General features: G+C 37.6%; 1 protein-coding gene across 8 annotated transcripts in view; it reads left to right on the top strand.

The window, feature by feature from the left end:
* The window catches only part of LOC134541313 (oocyte zinc finger protein XlCOF6-like), a 258,945-nt gene extending 252,238 nt beyond the window's left edge, over positions 1-6,707 (top strand). For 7 of the 8 annotated variants that reach the window (XM_063384710.1, XM_063384708.1, XM_063384705.1 and 4 more), the window contains one exon: positions 4,676-6,707. In XM_063384710.1, the coding sequence (XP_063240780.1) occupies positions 4,676-4,697 (22 nt within the window). In that variant the 3' untranslated portion in view covers positions 4,698-6,707. The remainder of the gene's footprint in view (positions 1-4,675) is intronic. The other variant, XM_063384712.1, reaches the window with a different exon arrangement.
* The last annotated feature ends 10,875 nt before the right edge of the window (positions 6,708-17,582 follow it).

Here is a 17,582-nt window from a genome sequence, read left to right on the forward strand (position 1 = left end):
ACTTAAGGTTATTCAAGGAATGTGCAAGTACACTCACAGACAATATGTATAGGTGCATGATACACGAGGAGGGAGGGAGCTAAGCTGCCTAATGACAGCAGACATTAGGTCTGGTTGCAAAGTGGAAGGGGCATAGTCCTGCAGGTATACTCTATTTCAAATAACATTGGTACGTTTTGACAGTTTAAAGTAAAGTCACTTTACTATTTGTTTTTGAATGTTATAATTTCGATGCTGGACATATTTCTTGCACATGAACCTTTGATACATGGTACCCGATTCGCTTAAAATTGCTTATATTATTGATTTATTCAAATAGCATAACAGTAATGCGGAATAATATTATAAAATAAAAATATCACTGTCCAGAAAGTTGGGGGGGACAGTCCCCTCCACCCAAAAAGTTCAGGGGGACATGTCCCCCCTGTCCCCCCCTATTCCTACGCCCGGTGATGATGGCGTAAATAAATAGAACTTGCGACATAAGGACATTATTTTGTGCGATAAAGCATGAATTTCGCGCAAAAAAGCGTGAACTTCGCGCGAAAATTCTTGAATTTCGTGTCTATGTCGAAATCAAAGGAAAGTCGCAAAATTTGTTTAAAGTATCAAATTATCGCGTTATTTCGTGAATTTCGCGCTTCACTATTTTTCGGGGTCTCTAGGTATAACCTAGACAGTGTAAGCCACCAAATGTAGCGGGAAGGTTTAAATCAATTAGTAAACAAAATTCTTAAATGGTCAATAAATAAGTTGACATGTCAAACAAGCTGTCATGATCTTTACTTGGAGGACCACTCACTTTTATACACTCGCTTGGCATAGTTGTGCAAGAGGTTTGTATTCGTAGTAGTTTATCTTTAATGAACACAAGTGTTTCCTACCAGGACCTTAAGGGTCTAGGTTCAGCACCCAGTACACAATGCCTGGTGAAATGTTAAACTAATAAATTTACTTAAAAATAATTAACACTATGATAGTAAAAAATTAACAAAAATTGTTTTTAAATAACAAAACACACTTATAAAATTCTACACGTCATTCTTTTTGTTTTAGGTTGCTGAAATTAGGGAACTCCTAATTACATTTTAGTTAAACAACTTAATAGATCAACTAAACTAGAGTTAGTATCATAATCCTTGGCATCTTTAATCTTTCTAATATTTAATGGTAACTTTACAAGACAATTACGTTAAATAATGTCATTCTCCGCAACCTAGAGGGAACTTACAACTGTTGATCCACATCATCTACTACTGAGGTCCTTTCAAATCATGGACCTGTTACATTGGGTCCTATCTTAGTCGTTAACTTCGGGGAAGGACATAGAGTAAGCCCATACCTACCAGCTCGTTACCAGTGAGCCTATATGAAGTTACATCTGAGATCACAACTTATTACCTTAGGCCGCGCTGGCCCAAGTGAGCCCCGAGCTCACTCACAGGAATGTGCGGTGTGGCCACCCACACCCAGACTGGCTCTAGATGGCAGGGCACATGTCGACAAAGCAGTGTGGCTGCCTGCTGGAAACTAAAACACAATTTGGTTTTCAAAGCAAAAACCACACAGTTGTTGGCTTTTTTCAGGGGAAAATAAAATAAAATATGCTATATGATAAATTAAATTATTTATGCTACATCACTTGAAAACATTTTAAATTTAGCCATAAAGTCTAAATTTAGTTGATGGGTCTCTACAGGGAACATAGGAATCTCAAATTAACCACTAAGTTATTTCACAGGTGTCTAGCTTATCTTTATGAATCTCTAAAAAGGCTATAAATGCTCTAGACGTTAATAATATTACTATGAGTAAGAATTTTTGTAGGGGATATTGTAATTTGTAACCACAGAAATCCAGGGAAATTATATTTATCTATAGGTTAAACTGATTAATATTTATGTTTATTCATTGCAATTAAAAAGTCTCCTCTTTTATTCAAAGTGAGTTGAGCTTTTTTGTCATTTCAAAATATATGATTGGTCAGTGAATAAAAGTGAATGTATGCTTTTTTTATTGAATCCTGTTTCCGTGAGGCAAGTGATATCATAAGGTATATACCAAAATTGATTTTTTTTTTAATAGATATTTTGATAAGCAATATACTACTCCTTGGTGCTTCTGCCCCTTGATACATAGAGATGGTGATATATAGCATTTAAAATAATAACATTTAGCATTTTGAATTTGAAATTGAGCATTTTGTAGCATTTTTGAAAACAAGATTTAGCCAATTCTCTCATTTTACATTACTGAAGAAAAGTATATATTTTTTTTAAAAAGCATTAAATAATACACACATTAATTATTAACAACCACATAAATAAAGATCTAGCACAACTACAAAGATAGCCTATCTTGGCAGATTTCCAAAAATTTTAGCACTTATGAGTGCAATAAATTGAACACGTAAAATTATAATAAATATTTTTTAGCCGTGTTCATGGTCATAGTTGATGTAGAGTGCACAAATAATGTTATTCCACTGAAATAACAGCACTGAAACTTAGCATGGAACAAGTTTCCACAGTTTCTTCTCTCATCCTATTGCGGCAATCTGTCACAATAAGGTTGTATGTGCTGAAGAACCGCTCCGCATCCGACTTCTCGGTGAATCTGTTTTTTGCAGCCTGATGTCCCTCAGATTTAATATGCTTTTCAAGTACATCTTTTTTTTTTTCCACTCCAGACGGCGATTACATAAATTGCACATTAAAATATTCGTATCACTTTCGTAGAACTATTCACTTTTGTATTCACATATGCGATCGCGAATGGAAATGACATTTCGTACCATTTTTACCACGGGAAATAACAATATACAACACATTCATGAGTATGCACGTATTTGTAAACACACCACCTTCCACAGACTGCACACGAATGCGGCTTTCACGTGAAACACAGCCAGAAAATGGGCCATACAATTGTTAGCGCGGCGAAGCAGAGATGTCGCAATATGGTGACCTAAAAACTTGTACTCTGCAAGATGACAGACAATCTTCCAGCTAGTTGTTCTTTGCTTTGTTTGGTAAATATTTACAATCGCGGTAGATGCCAAAAAAAAATGCTAAAAATCTGAAAATACTTTTATTCTGTGCCCTTTCACTTCCTCTTTTCAAAACAACCGGCGGAGGTAAGAAATTCCAAATACTTTAGGAGATATCGAATTTTTAAATTTTCATCACAATACCTGTGAATTCAGGCGGCCACCATTGTTTCTTGTTTACGAGACGACTATGATTTTTTTTTCCACGACGTAGGTGAACGACTACATTGTTGCTTGTTTAGGAGTATCTATTAAAATCTGAAAATACTATTATTATAGTTATGTTATGTTAGGTTAGCTACATTAAAACACTTTAAAACACTATGGACGGTTAGTTAGGTTAGTATAGCTACATTAAAATAAACAGAGAAATATAAATATTAATAAATAAAACCGAGGTTGGCCGAAGGTAAATGGTTCGGGTGTAATCGGGAATGGCAGAACTTTATGTGCGTCTTGATTTACCGTTCGTGAATGCCTAATTAATTAAAATGGTCGATTAGGTCAGGTCAGTTACATTATTAATACTTTCAAACTAAGCAGACATTAAAAATAATATAAATTAATTTTAATGGTTGTTTAGTTTTAAAGTATTTATAATGTAGCTGACCTGACCTAACAAACCGGGACAAAGGATGAACGGTAGGAACTCACGTAATTTTTTTACTTATTACTTGCACAACAAATAAAACATTAAAATTTGAAACGTTAAAAACTCAGATACGTTAGAGGCGGGTACATTCCTTTGCCATTAGTAGAAAATGATGTAGTCGTTCTACCTACGTCGCGAAAATAAAAAATCATAAACGTAAACAAGCAACAATGGTCGGTTCACCTACGCGGAAAAAAATCATACTCGTCTCGTAAACAAGAAACAATGGTGGCCGCCTGAATTCACAGGTATTGTGATGAAAATCTAAAAATTTGATATCTCCTAAAGTATTTGGAATTTCTTATCTCCGCCGGTTTTAATGTAAAGAGGAAGTGAAAGAGCATATAATAAAAGTAATTTCACATTTTTAGAATTATTTTTCGCAAATACCGCTACTCTACATGTTCAAAATTTAAAAATTCCATATCTCCTAAAGTATTTGGAATTTCTTATCTCCGCCGGTTTATTTGAAAAGAGGAAGTGAAAGAGCATAGAATAAAAGTATTTTCGGATTTTTAGCATTTTTTTTGGCATCTACCGCGATTGTAAATATTTACCCTTTGTTTACAATCGCGAGGCACGGATGGCCATTCTTCATTCAATATTTACGAACAATAGTTGTTGTGAATGAAGTGACAATAAGATACTTGTGCTGAATACGCCATAAAATGATGGTTTATTTTGATACTGAACTGAAACAAATATACAATCGGTAAATAAATTGTGTAGAGTGAAGACGCATCTACGTTTTTTACCTTGATTTCGCATTTATCTCGGAATAGTCTAGATTTCACATTTAATAGCAGAAAAAATATAATTTAGCATGTTTTCGCATCTATGTATATCGCGAAAACGAAAATTCACCATCCCTATTGATACACTAGTATAAAATAATTGAAGTCATGGTAATAAATGATTTTTATTCATTTAATTTTTTTTTCTAAACTTATAAAATGTTTCTGTTTCTGTTCTAGCCACAGCAGATGTATGGAATGAACCACACAGCTATGTGGGTTACCATGGCAACACTTCATCAGGATGCATTGGACACAGATCCCAAGACTCACCAGACACCTGCATCTTAATCAAGCCAGAAGTGACTAATACTGACCCCAAAAAATTATCAAGCCCCACAAACTGTCACCCAAAATTCACAGAAAAATATTGTTTTAGCAATTGTATACCGATACAGCAGCACACTAATACACACACAGCCCATAAACGTTTTTCATGTCAAACATGTTCTGCTAAGTTTAGCAAGTCTAGTCATCTCAAGCAGCACTCTCTTACACACACTGGAGAAAAACCTTTCTTTTGTACTGTATGTTCTGCTAAGTTTAGATACGCTAGTAATCTGAAGCAGCACTCTCTTACACACACTGGAGAAAAACCTTTCACTTGTACTGTATGTTCTGCTAAGTTTAGACAGGCTAGTCATCTGAACAAGCACTCTCTTACACACACTGGAGAAAAACTTTTCTCTTGTACAGTATGTTATGCTAAGTTTGGCCATGCTAGTCATTTGAAGCAGCACTCTCTTACACACACTAGAGAAAAACCTTTCCCTTGTACTGTATGTACTGCTAAGTTTAGCCGGGCTAGTCATCTGAAGCAGCACTCTCTTACACACACTAGAGAAAAACCTTTCCCTTGTACTGTATGTACTGCTAAGTTTAGCAAGTCTAGTCATCTCAAGCAGCACTCTCTTACACACACTGGAGAAAAACCTTTCTCTTGTACTGTATGTTCTGCTAAGTTTAGATACGCTAGTCATCTGAAGCAGCACTCTCTTACACACACTGTAGAAAAACCTTTCTCTTGTACTGTATGTTCTGCTAAGTTTAGATACGCTAGTCATCTGAAGCAGCACTCTCTTACACATACTGTAGAAAAACCTTTCTCTATGTTCTGCTAAGTTTCGCCATCCTTTTTCTCTAAAGCAGCACTGTCTTACACACACTTGAGAAAAACCTTTCACTTGTACTGTATGTTGTGCTAAGTTTAGCCAGGCTAGTAATCTGAAGCAGCACTCTCTTACACACACTTGAGAAAAACCTTTCTCCAGGGGCCTGTTTCATAAAATGACTGCTATTAGAAGCTGTTAATATAAGACTCCTAGAAAGAAAAATAGTAGTTCCAAAATTTGTGTTTCATAAATAAATTAGCTAGATCTGTTTCATAAAAAGTAGCAGAAACATTTATAAGTCTCCCACTTGTAAAATAAGTGTATATTACAAGCATTTTGTTACATAAAACTAGATACTCATAAAAGCTATTAGTAGTGAAAATTGTCATATTATAAGCTTATAATATAAGTACAACAGAAATAGTGTTTCAATAAATGATTTGTTTTGTAGTATATGCTGTTAATATAAGTAAACATTTTATCAGTTGAAAGAGCGTATTAGACTTTTTATAAGTAGAGCAGTTAGTGGATTGTGTTATTCATCAAACAACGTTTGTGTTCTTCAGTAACAAGTAGGGATGGGGCGACCGAATCCAATATCCGCCGAATCCTAGGGATTCGAAGGTTCGGCGGGTCTGATATAGGATTCGTCAAAGGATTCGGTTTTTTACTATTTACGGGAAAAAAATACAGTAAAACTCGCTTATGAGGTCTCGCATGTTAGGTTTTTCCGTATAAAGCGTTTAAATTGCCCGAGGTCGCATCATTTACGCCATTTAATGTGCGATATAATGACCGTTAAAATTTTTTCTGAAACTTCTTGTCTCAAATAATAGCGCACGTAAATATGAAGAAAAGACAAATGAACAACAACATACGAAGAAATATGGATGATGTACCATAACTACAGTACAAACCCAATAGTTATTTTAAAAAGAACTAATGATTCTTTGTAGAATACCATAATTACTACAGAAGCATGATAGCTACCATATTTGCATTATAGTTACCGTAACAACCGAGATGTATATTTACCGTGATAGTAATGTATTATTTATTTATGACATATTTAATTAAAGAACATTGTTGAAAAAAAAAAAGGATGTTAAACTTTGATATGTACGGTTGGCACATGTTGCTAAGAAATAATGGAATCTGAAAGAATGCAGTACTACTACGAAAAGTGAAAATGGTACTCGTGGATTTTTAGGTTATGGCAGTATCTTTCGTTTTTCAGTAATATCGGCCGAAAATTAACGAGCGTACTGTATCGGAAGTCGGCAGAAATGCTGATTCAACTAAATATTGGCAAAATCGGCTTCTTTAATACAGCTCTACATTTAATGACATGAGTAAACAGATTTCAGACTTCAGGATATTGAAAAAGACTTTAATTTCCATGTAGGTTTATTGTGTGTATGTTTTTTTTGCAAGTGTAAATTGAATGAAGTAAAATGCTTTTATTTTTATTACTTTCAATTGATTAAACTTTAATGACCAGTTACAGATATTTATGTCTCTAATTTTGAGGTTAAGCAATTTTACTAAAGCATTCCAGCCAAGCAGGTTGCCAGCGAGACGCTTCTCTTTTGCTGGAAACACTATCTCCAATCGTAGAGCTAATTTAACTCCTGAACGTGCAGAACAAATTATTGTTCTGCATGATAGATTAAAGAACAGAATTTAATACTCTGTGACAATCTCTCTCAGAATTATTGTCCTGAAAAGTGGAAATGTTGAAACAATGTGAATGTACTTTTCAAACAACATGATTTTGTTTGTTTGTTTGTTTGTTTATCGTCTTTATTGGTGGCGAAGTTAAGGCGGTACGCCTTCTCTTACACTTAACCACTTTTCTGCAATTACATCAAAGATTTGAATATTAAAAACTAAGCATGATATAGACTAAATATTAAGAGAACAATTTAAAATTTTAACTTAATGTTCAAATATTAACTATTACAAAAGATTCAACCATAACTAATTATAAAGTAATTAAAAACTAAGCATAGACATACATAAAAAGGAAAGTAATTAAACATACAGCAAAAAGTATCAAAACCGAAAAAAAAAAGAAAAAAAAAACATTAGGTGCTACTACATTAAAACCAGTCACTCGCACATTCACACACAGAATCAAGCAGTAGGGTAGCAGTGAAGTGGTCATGGTAAGCAGTTGTTACAAAGATGTTTTTTCAGCCTGTACTTAAAGGATGCTAGATTTTTTGTTTGCCTTGTCGCTTGGTCTAATTTATTCCAGAGCCTGCTACTCACGGTTGCAAAAGATCCCGACAGACATTTGGATGAGTGCACTGGGATAGATAGCATTGGGTTGCGTGTGGATCGCGTGTCATGGCTATGGTAACTATGTAGGTAATTAATACCGGCTGACATATAATGAGGTGATACCTGCTGCAGCACCTTATAAGCAAGGATAAGTATGTGCATTTTGCGTCTTTGTGCGAGAGTGAGCCATTTTAACTGCTGGTAGTATTGGGTTAGATGATCACGTAATTTAAGGTTAAAAATGTATCTTACGCAGCAGTTTTGGAGCTTCTGTAGTCGCTTAGCTAGTTTATCTGTTAGATCAGGAAAGAGGACATCGCAGTAATCAAAGTGGGGCATAATTAATGTTTGAACAAGCATGGTTTTAATACTAAGTGGAAGCAAATTTTTTAACCGTCTTAAGCAGTGAAGGGAAAAATGTACCTTCTTACAAATTTGCATTATCTGCTCCCTCCAGGTTAAGGTTGTGTTTATCAGGACTCCCAGATTTCTTACGACGTTAGAGAACTGAATATCAACTCCTTGGAGCGTTAAGTTACAGTATTTGTTAGGAATTAATTCAGTGAGCTTTTGAGGAGAACCAATTAATATTGCTTGGGTTTTATTTGCATTCAGCCTGAGTTTATTAACTTTTGCCCACTTAGAGACAGAATCGAGATCATCATTGACAGAACAAATTGACTGATTGATATTGGTTGCTTTTGCGTGAATATATATTTGATCATCATCGGCATACATGTGGTATTGGCAATGTTTTAAGCATTTAGGTAGATCATTTATGAATATAGTAAATAAAAGTGGCCCAAGAATTGAACCCTGAGGGACACCTGCTACTATTGGGAGCCACGTGGATACTTCGGTATTGAGAACGACACGTTGGTAACGACCACCTAGGTAGGAATTGAACCATGTACAAACACTATGAGAAAAATTATATTGAATTGACATTTTTCGTACAATAAGATTGTGATCTACTGAATCAAATGCTTTACTAAAGTCAAGCAACGTTAGGATCGTTATTTCACGCCTATCAATAGCATGACGTATGCTATCAGTAACATTAATGAGGGCAGTAGTGGTACTGTGGCCGGGTCTAAATCCTGATTGGAAGGTATCTAAAAAATTTCTCTGTAAAAGGTAAGCATAGGTTTGTTTGTGCACCAGATGTTCAAAGGCTTTGGAGACATTTGGCAAGATGCTTATAGGGCGAAAATCTTTAGCTGTCTCAGGAGACTTAATTTTTGGTATGGGCTTTATGTGTGAATACTTCCACTCTGTCGGGTATTTACCTATTGTAAGGGATACGTTAAAAATATGTTCTAATGCAGGGACTACAAAAGGTAAAATAATTTCCAGCATTTTAATTGATATTTGGTCGTTACCAATTGCATTACTTTTGATGCGACGCAAGGCTTTCGCGACATCTAGACATGACACAGGAGAGAAGAAAAACTTATCTTCAGAATACTCAAAGTTGTGAGGTACGAATGTGTCAGACGATTTGGTTGTGGACGGGATTGACGTATCTGTATGATGGCTAACGAAAAATGAATTTAACTGGTTTGCTGTTAAATTATGATTTTTAAGATCAGAATCTTTCTGTGATGAGTTAATACCCGCTGTTCTAAGACTAGCCCACAATTTCTTAGGCTCAGAACGAAACTCGTAGAGACCGTACAAATGTTTTCGTTTGGCTGTTCTGACTGCTTGAGTACACTGGTTCCTGAGTTTTCTGTAAATTTCAAACATTTCACCTTTAAGAGACGAGTTGTGTTTTCTTTCTGTTTTGAAAATTCGAAACGCATGGTCTCGTTTTGCCATTAATTTACGGATGACAGGTGTCATCCACGGAGAGGGGGGGCGCGTTATACGCTTACGAACGACAGGAGCATGTTGGTCAAAAATATAGGTAACTATCTCATTAAAAGTGTTAACTTTTCCGTCAATAGTACTGCATAACAGAATGTTATGCCACGGAGCGTTTGCAGCCTCATCTATAACTTTGTCAGTATTGATGTTTCTTAAGCTCCTGTAAGTTACGATCCTGGGGGAGAACTTGGGGACTTTTAAGGAATATGTTACAAAAATGAGGTCATGGTGGGAGAGACCAGGGGCTGCAAGTTGTCCATGGTTCAGAACTCTTTCTAAGTTAGATGCTATGATTAAATCAATCCACGTGCTAGTTTTTTCAGTATGATGAGTAGGCAAAAGTTGGCAGATGCTAAGGTTAGAAGAAGCGAGCATATTTCTCAGATAGCGCGTATGACTCGTTTCATTAAGAATATTAGTGTTAAAATCACCCAAAATTATGACATGTTCATACATCGAGACAGCTGACATAATAGCTGTTTCAAGTTCATCACCATAGTTAATTTTAGGGGGCTTGTAAACTACTCCTAACAACACTCTCTGGCTGTTGACAATAGCCTCCAGGAACAGGTACTTGGGCCCAGGCAGACTCTCGGGTAGGGAGGTTGAGACAATTTTAGTTTTAATGTCATTACGTACAAATATGGCCACTCCTCCACCACGTTTGTAAGTTCTGTCATTTCTAATTAGCTCATATCCATGGAGAGAGACAAGGCTATCTGCAAGGGATGGGACTAGCCATGTCTCAGACACTAGAATAGCGTGGAATGACAAAGAGGAGAAAATATCTCGGAACTCGTCGATGTGTCCAAGGAGGGACTGTGCGTTAACGTGACTAACGTGTAAAGCGCGCGGGAAACGGTTCGCTTGGAGCCTGAGTTGACCGCTGGTAGAAAGCGTGGGCTGCCGAGGGGTAGTAGGGACAGGGGTCACAGCAGGGGACGGCCAAGGGACGGTAGACGTCTCCGGGGAAAGAGGCTCTATGCGACCAAGGGTACGAGACCAGGCGGACAAGGTTACGGGTGAATCTAATGCTGCTGACATGACACTAGAAGTTCAATATGAAACCAACTACTCACCATGAACACCCCACGCATAGACTTCCACGACAGGTCACACACACAAGCACACGCAAAAAACAAAAGGAGAAAATACATGATCCACATAACAAAAATTAGAACTAAGATACACAAACTTATGAAGTATGTTAAAGATATTATTTAATGTTGTGGGGAAGTGAATTTCACTCCGCAATCTGTAGTTCCTCTGATTTTGTAATGTAAAGCCGGCGTGTTCCAGTGTTGACAACCACTTTGCAGTCGGCAGTCCACACATTTTTCAGACCGTACTTCGCAACAGCAGCATTCAGCAGGGCGAGGCGCTCCGAGGTCAGGTCCTCGCGTATGGTGATTCCTGTTTTCGCGAGCTGACGCTTCGCGCGAAACACCTCACTACGCCGTCGATATGAGACGAATTTTACAATTATAGGACGAGGTTTACCATTCTTCTTTGCTCCGACCCGATGGCTGCGGTCGATGTCATCGACGGTGATGTGCGGGAGCTGCAGCCTGTTGTGAACCACGTCCAGAACCAGGGCGTCAGTGTTCTCTCGGTCGTGCTCCGCCACACCAAACACTCGCAGACTTGATCGCCGCTGGTACTGCTCCAGCTCGTCCTGGGCCAGGAACAGGTCACGCCTTGCATTCTTCAACGACCCTTTCATCTTCTGAATTTCGCCTCGCAGTTTGCTTGTTTCTTCTACGTTGAAGGATATCGTGTCCTTTAGTTCACGCATAACAGCCTCAGAGACAGCGGAGGTTACAGCCTCAACAATAGCACTCACAATGTCCTTCGAGCAAAGTAGATCCTTGACGCGTTCTTGCACTAAATGCTCAAGCTGGCGCATCTCAACTTGTTTGGCAGCCATGGCACTGTTCTAAACGATACGCACAAAGACAAACGCAAATTATTTTAAAATACGGTTATTGTGCTTGAACTAGACAATTCTTTTTTATGCAGTTCAACACCACGACAGCTTCCCTATTGCTAACGCCGAAAATTACACCTGCAGGAGCTACAGAAAGCAGGAGCGAACTTATACACGTCTACCCGCTGCCCGCCATCTTTACCTGTTTGTTGATGCTTAGTAAGGACTCCAGAAAAATTGACAAGGATTTAATTTTTCCAAAGATATGTTACATTTACACAAACATATACTTGGTTATGTTAGTTGGATGATATCAGTTACTAATGAACCAATGGAAACAGGTAAGATTCAATGGAATAAAATGTTTTTTTTTTTCTAGCTGTGCAAAATGTAAACACACTCTGTAAATAGTTACCCAAAATTAATAAGCCCACTTTATTTTCATACTTTATTCAAACATTATACTAATTTTAAGATAAAAATAATTTCCCAAAAGTGTAACTGTACCACAAAAGCTCGAGCTCGGCTCAAAGTAAAATTCTTAGGCTCGCAGATCTCTAGCTTATTTATAGAAAGAATCCTAACTGCTAATCTGTACTAAAACTGAAATTTCTCAAAATATTTTTGTCTTTATATACACTTATACCAGAAATGTACCAAACTACATGTGATAAAGTCAAGGGACTTTTAGTGCAAGCAGAATACATCTCACTTACATTAGATATGTGGACATCATCTGTTAAAAGATTCGGGTTTGGGTTCGAGATTCGGCAATTCCAGTCGATTTGAGTTAGGATTCGGATTCGAGGAAATCAGGATTCGCCCCATCCCTAGTAACAAGCAAGATAGATAATTATTTACACAAGTGACAGTAGTGAGGATGAGATAGTGATAAGGCAACAAAGACATTTTAGAGTGAGAACAGTGTACAATCACTTGCAAGAAGCTACAAGTATAATGAACATTTTAGGTTATATTTCGAGACATTTTCGTATGTGTTAGGTAAAATAGAGGCTGCTCTAGAACACCCTACTAAAAGGAATCATGCTATAACACCATTTCAACAACTTCAAATAGCCTTGCACTGGTTAGGAAGCGGGGCACAATATCACTGCATAGGTGACATGCATGGTGTTTCAAAAGCGACAGTTTATAGAGTTATCAAGAATGTTGTGAATGCAGTCAATACTCATATCCTACCTGAACATGTGCGATGGCCTGATGATGTAGCTACAGTAGTACATCAGTTCAGTCAGTTAGCAGGGATGCCACCCGTAGGTGGGGCAGTGGACGGAACATTAATAAATATGGATGCACAAGCAGACTTTGAACCTATATATGTAGATAGGCATGGCAATCATTCCATTAATGTGATGCTTGTTTGTGGTGCTGACCTGAAATGTTATTATGCATATGCCAATTGGCCAGGTAGTACAAGTGATGCAAGAGTTTTAAGAAACAGTGGACTTTTCCGTATGATGGAATAAGAATGGCGACCATTTCCTGGATCTGTTCTTCTAGGAGATTCAATTTACCCTCTCAAGCCATGGCTAATACCGCCCGTAATAAGAAATGAAGGGAGCATTGCTGAAAGAAGATTTCTACGAGCACACAAAAAAAAAGATGCGTTGTAGAATGTGCAATCGTCATATTAAAAGAGAAGTTCCCTTGCCTCAATTATCTGAGGCTTGAACCAGAATTTGTGTGCAAAGTTGTCTTGTGTTGTGTTGCTCTTTGTAATCTCACTAAAAATGAAAACTTGATAATCAATGAGGAGAATGATGGACAAGAACAACAAAATAATGAAGCAGTTTTTGGTGGAGGAGTAGAGGAAGGATACAATGATGATGTAATACAGGAATATGAGATGAATGACCATCTTCATGGGCAAGATGTATTAAATTACTTTTATCAGCTTTTATCAGCACTTTGCTCAACAGTGAATAGAATGGAGATTGTTGATAAGTATATAAAAAATAAATGACAAATTACAAGACGTGTATGATAATATTCACTTTCTTTTAAATGTACAAAGTAATAAGTAACTTGAATATTTACATAGCTTAACATTAAAGCATTTGTGAAATATGAACAAAATTCAATGATACAGTACAAATAGATGTCGTGCAGAAAAACAGAAATAATTATTGAGTCTCATTGTTGTAGTTTGTCCTCTATCTTGTAACAATAATTGTTGGGTACCATTGCTGTCCAACAAATTACATTATTCATAACCTGTAATAATATCCTTGTTTGTGTTACATTTTACTAGCACTAATTGGCCTTCATCATTAATCATAATTGTCCCATTATTCAGTGCACCTATATCAGTATTTGTTTCTGTTAGACTAGTAGATTCGTCTTGAGTCACTGTTGTACTGGTAATATCACAAGTCAGTGTGCAGTGTGGGTCTCCCAATAATGTTTCCTTTTCCCACACTTCCAATCAGTGGCGAGGCGTGAGGTTTACATGAGGGGAAGCAACAATTCCGTTCACATCAAAACGGGGCGAAAGGTAGCCTGACATTGCGCCATCTTGATCTTCCTTCTTCCAGTCAACAGCCAACCACCTTTCAAGCCAGGGTGGGGGTAAGTCGTTCAGGCAAATTAAGTATCTTGCGAGTCGGACCCTCTTGTCCTCCAAAATCCCGGGACGGTTGAAGGTCGCGCCGCCCAGGCTACCACTTGCTCCAACAGGGCCCCAACTTATAGGCGCCGCCATCTCTTCCTTCAGAGTTACGATGCTGTTCAGTTCCGTTGCGCGCGCGGCATTCCACAGCTCCGCAATTCCCAGCCCGCAGTTCGTCTACACTTCGCATCCAGGGCACATCGAGCTCCCCTGCGGTGCCTTCGCCGACGGAACTGCTTTCTGCTACGCGCCGAGCTGCATTCAGGCTACCTTTCACCCCGATAGCCGTAATAACGACTCCACAGGCCGGCCATTGGTCCGCGGACTGCTATTGGTTATTCACAGTCACCCCAGAGAGATTGCAACTCTCGAGCTGGGATCCCGTATCCGCCACCCGCGGAACGCGGTCGGTAGCAGTTGGCACTGCTAGGCAGGGGGGTGACAGTAGATAGGACAAACTGAATCCTTAAAAATTGGATCATACCATGTTTCACCAACATCGGGAAAAAAAATATTACAAGATTTAATCTCTTTAGTTTATTACATATCCAGTTGTTATAATTACATATTGTATTGTATTGTATTTGTATTGTATTGTCTCGTGGTAATGGGATTTGAAAGTAAAAGTATATATTTTTAAAATGTCACTGAAAACTAGATGCTGCGTGGCATATTGCCGAAAATGAAAATTAGAGCACGTTGGCCTGTCGTTCTCCATATTACCTGCTACTGTATTTGAAGTTGAAAATTAAAAATATATAACGGAATGGAAAATAAATATAATAAACAGAAATAAAACTAATTACTAAACGATCATCAGTTTCAATCTGGCTGTATAATTTCAACTTTACTAGTGCAGAAAAATATTATATAAGAATGTACACTTGAAGCTCTATTCGTAAGATGAATTGGTGGAGGCGTGGTGTTTCAGATCGAACTGTCGCGGGTCGAATCCACCTTGAACCAAAGTTTTTTCTATTGCGGAAATTTTTTTTCTATTGTGGAAATAGTTTAACGTCCTATTATAAGTACTAACATAAAGCAATTTTACAATATCAGTAGCCTTTATCGAAAAAATATAAAATATTGCAAAGAAATGGTATGATCGCAAGGGTTTTGTTTACAAATTTAAGCAAACAATCATTACTATGGGAGTGGCGCCTCTCCCTTAACTTAATCTATGCTGCTAGGCCGCCTCCCGTACGCCCACAAATCCCCCACGCACTGCCAGCCAACAGCCCGCAAGAGAGATGCGCGCGCCCCGAGAGACGACCGCCGACTGAAACGCGACCTCGCCACCTGCCCTGCCGAACTCTAGCGGACATAGCCGAAGCAGTCGGCTGAAGAATTCCACCGTCTGCTTCGGCCATGTTCGCTTCAGTTCGGCAAGAAAGCGCTACCTTCGTAGCTTCTACCACGTGTTTTTACAGCCAATCCCCTCCCTGAACCTTTGTACCATGCCACCCCCCTTCCGAAAGGAAACTACTGCGGCAGCCTTCCTGCTGAAAACGGTCCTACCAGCGCTTCTAAACCTAGCAACGCTTCTAAAACAGCATGTTTTGTGTGTCAACGAGTTCTTTTCTTATAGCGCACAACGCACAGTACTGGGTCCCAAGAAGATAGTGTAAAAAATACATACACCTAACGGCACGAGCCAAAGTAAAATACTATTCTGAATAAAATATTTATTTAAAAAATACGTCTGGAAACTGCCTGGGCAAGCACTGCTTGCCTTGCTTTCCCTGACGAGACGCCACTGCTTCCAATTCCAGTTTACGGATTTCCAACTCTAGTCTCCTTCTCTTCAGTGTCTCCAATACCTTTGTTTCCTCACGTGTTCGAACTATTACCGCTTTATTGCGAGAATTACCTGTACAGAAATACATAATGTTATTTATAATTGGTTTGGCAACATGCTATAGGTAGCTACATATGTAATATTCAACTGTAACTAATTGTGTGCTTGTAAATTTTTTTAAAAGCTACAAGATAGGGTATAGTATTGAATGTTGGGAAGACCATAACCCAGGATAATTGTAATAGGCGAAATATATCTTATCAAGTGTAAAATATATTTGTTTGGAAGTGCAGTGTTATAATTTTTAACGTTGTGAAATATGTGTAATTACATTAAAAATACATACACCTTCCGCTCGCTGTTAGTTAAATGAGCTGTATGCATCACTGCACTGAGTGGGTAAATTATTTTTTCTCAGATTTTTACAGACAAAATATTACAATGCAAATTCATTTGCACATATTGATTGAGAGATTGATTGTAATGTTATTGTTTCTCTTTTACACTTTCCTGTATTTTGCAACGCTTGTACTAGTTGCTCCCTTGAGTAGTGTAACTAGGAGGTTTCATTATAGTGTAATCCTAACCTTTTATTTTAGCATGACCCAGTAATTGTGTTACCTTGTGTATTGAAGACAGGTGTGCTAATCTTCTTTTGTATACTCTTAGCGACAGTTAGTCCATTACATTCTTGTAGCTCAGAAACAACAGTTTCACTGCCAAACCTAACATTTTCATGACAACCTCCACTGTCTGCACTTTCCTCTATTACTTGTATGCTGTTGTAATCCAGCCCCATGGTGGCAGGTATCCCCAGACGTTGTACAACCGGAGAGTCGTTACCAATAACTTCCAATACAAGGTTGTCAATGTCATCCAGCTTGCTGTCAGGGCCGCCTCCTTCTCCTGTTTTTATTATGGCGATCAACTTTGGTCTACAAAACAGCAAACAGAAGGAAAAGTGTCTAGCAATCACTCCAACAACAATTACCATGGTTAAGTTTTAAATATAGCCTAACTAGTATAAACGTTATTAAAATTTATAATGGTTTATACATTTTATGTCATTTTGTGCATTTTAAATGTTAATGTACTATGTTTTGTAATAACAAAGACAGTAGGTACATAATATTTGAAATATATAAGGAATGAAGTAAACACATTATGATTGTAGTCTATGACAGCATTACCTAACGTATAAAAATTACATGTTCATAAAGAGAGGTACGCTACAATGCAGAATTACCATTGTGCGCTGGCGTAGATTTGGCCGTGTTGTGTCTTGAACTTACATAAAATTTTTCTCTTTAAAAATAAGCCTGATTGATACAGCATATTCATGCATTTCTTGCCATGCTCTACGATGTGTTTCTTTTGTAATTGTAGCACTAAATTTCTCAAATAATTTAGATTTTAAATTTCATTTTTCTTAAAAAGCTTATACATTTTATCTTCTTCTCTTTTCT

This window comes from Bacillus rossius, chromosome 18, assembly GCF_032445375.1.
Source record: "Bacillus rossius redtenbacheri isolate Brsri chromosome 18, Brsri_v3, whole genome shotgun sequence".
Classification (NCBI taxonomy): Eukaryota; Metazoa; Arthropoda; class Insecta; order Phasmatodea; family Bacillidae; genus Bacillus; species Bacillus rossius.